This window comes from Elephantulus edwardii, unplaced genomic scaffold, assembly GCF_000299155.1.
Source record: "Elephantulus edwardii isolate Elephantulus edwardi_28Jun2011 unplaced genomic scaffold, EleEdw1.0 scaffold00067, whole genome shotgun sequence".
Lineage (NCBI taxonomy): Eukaryota > Metazoa > Chordata > Mammalia > Macroscelidea > Macroscelididae > Elephantulus > Elephantulus edwardii.
The window spans coordinates 5,298,780-5,308,634 of record NW_006399817.1 but is presented as its reverse complement, the minus strand read 5'-3'; the positions used below and the strand labels follow the sequence as shown (position 1 = coordinate 5,308,634).

The following is a 9,855-nucleotide window of genomic DNA, read 5'->3' as shown; positions in this document are numbered from 1 at the left end:
GTACGCCCTTCCCAATTTTGAACATGCAGTGTTCCCTTGCTCTGTTCTGATGACTGCCTCCTGGTCCAAGTATAAGTTTCACATTAGAACGATCAAGTGTTCTGGGATTCCCATTCTTCTCAGAGTAAAAAAAAAATAAAAAAATCGATTTTTCTCCAATTTCTTTGAGCTACTTTCTGTCATTCTAACTGAAAAGGTTTGTGTCTGTCAGAGATGCTGACTTTATAAATTTCTAACAAGAACCTTGTTTGCAATTAACGTATCTAAATATTGCAAACAGGTTCTTGTTAGAAATTTATAAAGTCAGCATCTCTGACAGACACAAACCTTTTCAGTTAGAATGACAGAAAGTAGCTCAATGAAATTGGAGAAAAATTGATTTTTCTTTTTTTCCCAAAGCCAAACAACTATAATCAGTTTTCCACTGAGAAGACAGACAAGCAATCTCCTCCTGCAGAAAGTACTCAGGGTGATGAGTTTAACTGCCAATGTTAGCTGGGTCTTGGCTAAAAGCAGAGGATGTCTATTCATGCTTCATTGACTAACCAAAGGCATTTGATTGTGTGGATCATAACAAACTGTGGATAACCTTAAGAATGGGAATCCTAGAACACTTGCTTGTTCTCATGCAAAATCTGTACTTATACCTAGACCAGGAATCTGTTCTCCAAACAAAGCAAGGGAACACTACATGGCTCAAGATCAAGAAAGGAGTTCATAGGGGATATATCCTTTCTCCATTCCTCTTCAATTTATATGTGGAACAGATCATTTGGGGTCTGGACTTCATTATGAATATAGCCTCAGAATTGGAGGAGGACTCATCAGCAACCTGTATTATGCAGATGATACAATCTTGCTCACCAAAAAGCAGTAAGACTTGAAACATTTGCGGCAGGTCAAGGACTGCAGTCTTCAATATGGATTGCATCCCAACATTGAGAAAACAAAGATACTCACCATGGGGCCAAATGGCAGCATCATGATAGATGGAGAAGATTGAGGTTGTTAACAATTTCATCTTGTTCACATTCATAACCTTGGCCAGCAGTTAGAAAATCAAAAAACGAGTTGCTTTGGGAAAATCTGCTGTAAGGAACCTCTCCAGAGTGATAAAGGGAAACAATGTCATTCTAGAGACTAAGGTGCATCTGATCCAGGCCATGGTCTTCTCAACTGTTTGCTATACATATTTGAGCTGGACAATGATGAAGGATGACAGAAGAATCGATGCCTTTTGAGTTGTGGTGCTAGAAAAGAGTACTGAACATACCATGGACTACCAAGAGAAGAAAACAGGACGGGGTAAAACCAGGTCGGTTGCTCTTTCGAGGCAAGGATTTTGAAATTCTATCTCACATACTTTGGGCATACTGCCAGGAGGGACCAGTCATTGGAAAAGGGCATCATTTGTGGATGGATGGAGGGTCAGTGCAGGAAAGGAAGATCCTCGATGATATAAGAGTGACACAGTGACTGTGGCAATGTGTCAGAGACGGTAAGACTGCCTCTGGTTTTAGTGAAGGACCTCTTCATACTAAATCTGTACCAGGTCACATACCAACCCACCTTGTAAGGCCAAAGGAATAGCTTCAATCTGGATTTTGGTTGGTTTCTTCCATCCCAGTTGGTCACAGGCTTCACACAACACATCTGTCACACCCTTAAAATTAAAAAAGTTTTTAAAAAGCCACTTTAGCAAAGAATAACATATGTCCCATTTCACCTACTTAAATGACAGATAGTCATTCTACTGGTTGAACATCTCTGATTCAAAGGTTTGTTTGTTCTTTTTTTAATTTTATACCGATTTATTTACAAAGTTTGAATGCACTGTTTTCCAACAAAGATCCTTCCCATTTCTCAAAGGTATTTTTATTACACACCTACTAGAAGCCTGCTCTTTACCTGTGAGTACTCCATGGCAGCGAATCAACATTTAGCAAATATTTTATCACTTGGGACAAAGCCAAGAACTCTTAATGTATTATTTCACTTACTCTGCACCATAATTCCGTAGGTTAAGTATAAGTTATCATCCTCAATTTGCATCTGTGGAAACTGATACACAAGAGTAGTATCCCTCTTGTTCGTTCAAATATTTGATTCCAAAGCCCAACCAAAAGATTCGTTTGGCATTTATTATTAAGTCTCCAAGGGAAATACAAACGTCACCACACCAAAGAGGGGAAAGGGAACTCTCAAAGTCCAACAGCTCTCCCACCACCCTAAAATCAACAGATTGAGCATCCCAAACCGAGTTTCTGAAATCGTAACGCCGCAGAGTGCTTTTCTAAGGATCTAAGGCAACTAGGCTTTGACTCATTGGCACAAAGAGAACTCAGAGTTATCCAGCCTCACCAAGTCCTTAAATGTTTTCGTTTCCTCCTCCTCCACTGCCGGCTGGGGTGTTGGAGCCGGAGAATCGTGCTCCTCGGACGCCGCCATCTCCCTTACTGATTCCGGAAGTGATTGTGGGCGTGCGGAATGCTGGGAAGTGTAGTTTTCATTCTCCCCGGATGTTCCATGCGCCCCCTACTGGGGGTATTCTGGGTTTACGGCTACTAGCCATTTAAGTGTGCTAATGCGAAACCTATATTTGGACCAGGAGGCAGTAGTCAGAGCAGAGCAGGGTAACACTGCATGGTTCAAAATTGGGAAGGGTGTACGCCAGGGATGCATCCTGTCTCCATACCTTTTCAACATGTATGCAGAGCAGATTATCCGAGAGGCTGGGCTCTATGAGGAGAATTGTGGCATCAGGATTGGTGGAAGATCTATTAATCTGCGTTATGCAGATGACACAACCCTGCTTGCTGAAACTGAGGAGGACCTCATGCACTTGCTGCGGAGGGTCAAGGACTGCAGCCTTCAGTGTGGACTGAGGCTCAATGTCAAGAAGACAAAGATTCTCACCACTGGACCAATTGGTAGCATCAGGATGGATGGCGAAGAGAGATTGTTCACAGCTTCAAAGTTTGCTCGGCTCCACAGTCAACACTCTTGGCACCAGCAGTCAGGAAATCAAAAAGCGTATCGTGATGGGAAAGTCTGCTGTTAGGGACCTCTCTAAAGTATTCAGGAGCAACGGTGTCTCTCTGGAGACTAAGGTGCGCCTGATACAGGCCATGGTCTTTGCAATCGCTTGTTAATGCATCAGAGAGTTGGACAATGACTAGGGAGGACAGAAGGAGAGTTGATGCCTTTGAGCTGTGGTGCTGGAGAAGAGTACTGAATGTACCTGGACTGCCAGGAAAACAAACAGATTCATCTTGGAGAGGATTAAATCAAGCTACTCCTTGGAGGCAAGGATTCTGGGGCTTCGTCTGACGTACTTTGGACATGTTGCCAGGAGGGACGGGTCCTTGGAGAGGGACATCATGCTTGGGAGGGTTGAGGGACAGCGCAGGAGGGGAAGACCCTCTATGAGATGGATTGATTCGGTGACTGGGGTAATCGGGATAGGTGTGTCAGAGGCGGTGCGGTTGGCGCAGGATAGAGCAGGGTTTAGGGCTGTTGTTGCATAGGGTCGCTATGAGTCGCAAACGACTCGACGGCACATAACAACAAACAACAAGCCATTTGGGAAGGTCTTGGGGGAAGTGTTGTCTTGCTCTTGTTGCTAGATGCCTTCAAGTCACCTATGAATCATAGCGATCCTATGAACAATAGATCTGAACCCTGTTCTGTTCTGTGCCATCCTCATCATCTCCAGCATACTTGAGCCCATTGCTGCAGTCACTGTGTCAATCCATCTTACTGAGTCTTCTCATTCAGACCTTACACCTTTCTAAACATGATATCCCTTTCCAAGAAATGGCCCCTCCCAGTAATATGCCTAAAGTATGTGAACATGAAGCTTCACCATCCTCGCCTCAAAGGAGCACTCTGGCTGCACTTTCTCCAAAACATATCTGTCTGTTCTTTAGGCAATTGATGGGACACTCAGCACTCTGCTCCAATACCTCACTCAAACGCATCAATCAGTCACCTGTTATTCTTATTCCATGTACAGCTCTCATACACATAGCAAATGATGGGAAAGAACATGGTCTCAACCAGGCACACCTAAGTCTTTAAACTGATATCATTGCTACTTAAAAGTTTGAAAAGGACCTTGAAAACCAACTTTCCCAAAGCAATACATCTTTTTTGAGTACACTAAGTACTGTCAAAAGAACAAGCAAGTCTATCTTCAAGTAAGTGCAACTATATGCTTGTTGGAGACAAGGATGGTGAAACTTCATTTCATATATTTTGGGAATGTTATCAAGAGGTACCAGTCTTGGAAAAATACATCATGGTAAGAAAGGTCAAGGATCAAGGAAAGACCCTCCATGAGGTAAATTAACTCATTGACTGCAACAGTGGACTTGAACATAGCAGATATAGTAAAGATTACACAGAATAGGGTAAATTTTGATTGGTTGTTCATAGGGTCATTGAGTGTCAATCAATTCAACAGCACCTAGCAGCAGCTCCATTAATATGACTTCATTACAGAACAAAGAAAACCATAGCCAAATGGGGTCATAACCACAGGAAGTAAGTAGGATTTACAGTGAATATTCTGAGAAACAAAATTAAATTCATAACAGTGTCTGACACAATTGTTGTCATGTGCCATCGAGTTGACTGCAACTCTTAGTGACCTTATGAACAACAGCTCAGAACCCTGCCCTATCCTGAGTCAGTCTCACTATTTCTGTCACACCCCATTCGCATTACCCAGTTACTGTGTCAATTCATCCCATCCAGGGTCTTTCTAGCTTGCATTGACTCTCCACTCTTCCAAGCATGATGTCCTCCTCTAAAGGCTGGTTCTTTCTAGCAAGATGCCCAAAGTATGTGAAACGGAGCTTAAAAATCCTTGCCCCCACACAGCAACTTGTTTTCACCCTCTCCTTCACCCTTTCTAGGATAGATGTTTGTTCTCTTTGTAGTCCATGGTATGTTAGCCTCACTAATGCCTAGAATATCGATTTTCATACCTTCCTTTTTTTTACAACCATTGGTTTTCCTATATTCATACCTCATATATTCTACTCCAGTTATTAATTTTATATCCACTTGAAGACTATGGGGCACCTGATTCAGGTCATGATCTTTTCAATCATTTGTTATGCTGTTGAAAGCTAGACAATAAATAAGAATGACAGAAGAAGAATTGATGCCTTTGAGAGATGTGGTGATGAAGAAAGATCCTGAATACCCCATGGACTGTCAGAGAACAAACATACATGTCTTGGAAACAGTGCAACCAGACTGCTCGACTGTAGAGGCAAAGATAGCAAAGCTTCATCTCTCATACTAGGAGAGGTTATTCGTTGGAAAGGACATCCTGCTTGGAAAGATAGAGGGTCATCTAAAGAGAGAAAGACCCCCAACGAGATGGATATAGACACAGTGACTACAGCAAAGAACTCAGCTGTGTCAGAGATGACGAGGATGGCACAGGATAGGACAGGCTTCCAGTTTATAGGGTCAGTATAAGTCATACTCAACTCAATGGCACCTAACAACAATAACAATAAATGATACAAGAGTTGATTGCCTATCTTTCTTCCAAGGAGCAGCTGGCGGATTCAAACTACTTGCATTCAGGTTCAAAACACAGCTCCTTACCTCTAGACCACCAGTGCTGAGTGGGCTCTGTCTTACAGGGTTTTATATTCTATCCTATAGTGTTACTGAATCAGAATGGTTCAGTTGCTTATAATGAAGGTATTAAAACTTGGAAAAACATTGGGATCATTAATATACATATTTTTTCCTGGGAGTAATCAAGTTGATTCCAACGCCTGGCTCTTTGTGTGTATCAGAGTAGAGCTGTGTTCTAAAGGCTTTGTTTGTTTTTTAAATAGATTTTTATTTTGTACTAGTTTGCTTATAAAGTTTGTATACATTGTTTTTCACATAAATTTTCATTCCCATTGTGTTTCATATAATCACTCTCATTCATTATATTTTATAAAATTAATTAACACCAAATAAGCCTACTATTGCTGTGTCTTTCCAGATCCCTACCGGATCTTTCCCATTTCATTTATTCACCTCTCCTAGAGGTATTTTTAAAGCTCAGGTTTTTTTGGAATTAGATTGTCAGACCTTTCTCCTGAGGGTTTCTGTGTGGATTTCAGCTTCCAATCTTTGAAATAGAAATCTATCTTCTCTGTTTTCCCAGGCCATTCCAGATTCACCCCAAAATGGAATAATATACTTTGGGAACAGGAGAAGCTGCTTTATCTCAAATAAAATATGCCAAATTTTCTCTGGTCCTTTTCCTTTTTGTCATCTGTCACATAGATCTGTTTGATCAACAGTGAACACAAGTTCCAGGACAAACAGAAATGTCCAAGGTCACACAGTCAATGGTAAGAGAAAAAATGAAAACCCAAGAACTCATAGCAACCCTGTGGAAAAGGAGACCAGCTGGGAACAGTTGGAAGAACTAGAAAATTTTATACAATATAGGTGCAAAAGTTAACCACATTGTGTTAAAATGTGTTACTGATAAAAAGGATTTTCTTTTTTTGAGGTAATAAGGGAAGAAATAGTTTAATTCCAAAGAAATTAAGTGGCTGTCTCTGCCTTCAAAGAAAACTTATTTTGGAAAACTTATTTGAACCACTCATCTGCTGTTATAATGGGAAACTGTCCCTTTTAGCCGAAGGAAAAATCATTTTTGTCTGTTCTTGGATAATTCAGACATTGGCTAGTTTTAAAACTTCCTCTGGTTCTGTTGACAGCACCCCCCTCCCCCAACCCCAGGGCATCAGTGTTCACAGAGAGAATGTGTTGTCTCATCAATTTTGCTCCCTTCTGTGGCCTGGGGCTTCCAGAGAGGTTTAAACCTTCACCTCAGTGTCAGGTTCACAACAGACCAATAGGGGACTACATTTTCTATTTTCTATTGCAAATAGAAAAGTCTATATTACCCAAGAAAAAGGTTTGGTTTTGATTTTTCCCACCCCATTGAAAGTACTTTGGAAATTTACACCATGGTAGTGGAAATAAATACTGAAGGTCCATTCTAGTAACTGATTCATGTCATATCCTGTACTTTTCAGAACAATGAGAAAAGTTAAAGAGGAAATCCAAATTAACATTCAGAATGATGAGAATCTGAAACAATACCCCAGCTCCAGAAGGAAGGGGTCTAAGTAACTGATCCTGTCATACTCTGAAAGACTTTCATTAGCCCTGATCACTGTGTGGGCCACTTCTAGCATAAATGAATATTAAACTAAAAAAATTAGGACTGCATTAATATAGATAAAATATTTCACATTAAAACATTTTCTTCGACTTAAAGTTAATTACTTATCTTTTTTACTTAAAACTTATTTGTGTGTGTGTGTGTGTGTGTGCCTCTAAAATTATTACAAGCCCTCTCCGGGTTCCTGTGAAGCTGAACACTGTGACACTGATGAGTCAAATGTGAGAATGGTGGACAGTGTTTTGTGGAGCTCCCGATTAAAAGAAGACTGGAAGCAGGAGTAGCATCCACTTCCATAATAGCTTGCCTCCAGAAACCCTATGAACCTGGAGAAAGGACGAAAGTTATACAGGAAGTGTCCAGGGCTTCATCCATAGGGTCCACTATGAGTCGCCTGAGACTGAACAGCACCTAACAACAACCTGTCCCGATGTATATAGGAAAGGAAAGAAGATTTGTGTGAACACTTACATAGGCAGGTGGCAGGGGACTGCTGTGTTGTATGAGTATGTTTGTAGATTAGTGGCTCCTGGGTCAAAAGTAAGATGAGTTCCAAACCTAGAGACAAGGGTTCTATGAAGAATTCAAATTGAAATAAGTTATATATGTGTATGTGTTTATATATTTTTTTTCTGTGCAAAATCTTCTCAGACATAACATACCCTGTAGTCTGACATGAAGGAGCCCCAGTGGCATGTACATAACGTGTCAGGCTACTAACGACAAGGTTGGCAGTTTGGATCCACCAGTTGCTCTGTGAAAGAAAGATGGATGATCTCTTCCAATAAAGGTCCCAGGAATGGATTTGACTTAATGGTGCTAGTTTCAAAGTTTTTATTTTGTTTTGTTTGGTAGAGTACCAGAGGAATGTCTATCTGTGTTTCATTGACTATGCAAAGGCATTTGACTGTGTGGATTACAACAAGTTGTGGCTAACCTTGAGAAGAATGGGAATCTCAGAACACTCGATTATGCTTATGTGAAACCTATACATGAACCAGGAGGCAGCCGTCAGAACAGAGCCAGGAAACACTGCATGGTTCAAAATCAGGAAAGAAGCGTGTAAAAAATGCAGTCTCCATACCCTTTCAATCTATATGTGGAACAGATCATTCAGGAAGCTAGACTTTATTAAGAGGAATATAGCATCAGGATTGGAGGAAGACTCATCAACAACATACATTTTGCAGATAACACAATCTTTTTTTTTCTGTTAAATATGAAAACTCCATCTTTATTGGCTGTATAAACACCTGGTCTGTGCATACATTTCATACATCATAGTACAGGGCCTAAACAGAGGGCCAAGGAGAGAGGCCCCAGCAGCACAACAATTCACCTACTTGTCCCAAAGCCCTACCCGCTTTGTGCATACCAAGGCCACTGGCTTCTCCTCCCTTTTCCTCCCAGGGGATGTCACTGTATGAGGAGGAGACTGAGTCAAGTGGGAAGGAATAAATAGGAGAGCTTGGTGGGGGAGAACACATGGAAATGCTAGAATCAAACACTGAAGCAAAACAGGTAACTGGCACAAGCAGCAAGCAGGGATTGGGGAGGGGGGTAGCCAGGGTGGCAGATAACACCATCTTGCTTGCAGAAAGTGAAGAGAACTTGAAACTCTTGCTGCAGAAGAATAAGAACTGCACGGCCTTCAACATGGATTACATCCAAATTTGAAGATCCTCACCACTGCACCAATGGGCAACATCATGATGTTGTTGTTATTAAGTACCGTAGAATTGTGGGCAACTCATAGCAACCTTACGAACAAAAGTCCTCAACACTTGTGTGACTTTGATCCTTTCTCCAGGTTCATAGGATTTCCAGAGGCAAGCTATTATGGAAGTGGATGCCACCCCTGCTTTCAAGCTTGTTTTAATCGGGGAGCTCCACAAAACACTGTCCACCATGGGTGAACATTAATGCATTTGGTACATCAACCTCTGTACGGCAAGTGGACACACCAGGGCTATACAACCTAGAAGAATGTTTGAACAAAAACAATGAAAAACAGGCCTGTGGGGCGCAGATTAGAAGTCACTCACCTTTGGCTTGGTAGCATCATTTTCTCTCCACTAGGCCAACTGCATAGCACGTAATTGCAAAGACTATAGCCTGGACCAGGTGCACCTTAGTCTCCAGCCTGACGTCGTTGCACTTCAGTACTTTTGAGAGGTGCCTCACAGCTGACTTGCCCAATGCAATTCGTCTCCTGATTTCCTGGCTGCTGTTACCAAGAGTGTTGACTGTGGAGCCAAGCAAACTAAAACTTAACTATCTCAGTCTCTTCACAGTCCATACTGATGCTGCCAATTGGCCCAGTGGTGATAATCTTTGTTTTCTTGATATTGAGCTTCAATCCATATTGAAAACTGTAGACCTTGACCTTCTGCAGCAAGCGCTTCAGGTCCTCCTCAGTTTCAGCGAGCAGGGTTGTGTCATCTGCATAATGCAGGTTGTTGACAATTCTTCCACCAATACTGATGCCATATTCCTCCTAGTACAGCCCAGCGTCTCGGATGATCTGTTCTGCATACAGATTGAAAAGGTATGGAGACAAAATATATCCCTGATGGACCCCTTTATTGAATTTGAACCATCCAGTGTCTCCCTGCTCTGTTCTGATGACTGCCTCT

General features: G+C 41.6%; 1 protein-coding gene across 2 annotated transcripts in view; it reads right to left on the bottom strand.

Annotated features, from left to right (window-relative positions):
- Positions 1-2,542, bottom strand: part of DDX47 (DEAD (Asp-Glu-Ala-Asp) box polypeptide 47) — a 14,216-nt gene extending 11,674 nt beyond the window's left edge. Inside the window, exons 1-2 of one of the 2 annotated variants that reach the window (XM_006888419.1) lie at positions 2,362-2,542; positions 1,570-1,663 (exon numbers count right to left, since the gene is read on the bottom strand). In XM_006888419.1, coding sequence (XP_006888481.1) covers positions 1,570-1,663; positions 2,362-2,448 — 181 coding nt within the window. In that variant the 5' untranslated portion in view covers positions 2,449-2,542. The remainder of the gene's footprint in view (positions 1-1,569; positions 1,664-2,361) is intronic. The other variant, XM_006888420.1, reaches the window with a different exon arrangement.
- Between the last annotated feature and the right edge of the window lie 7,313 nt (positions 2,543-9,855).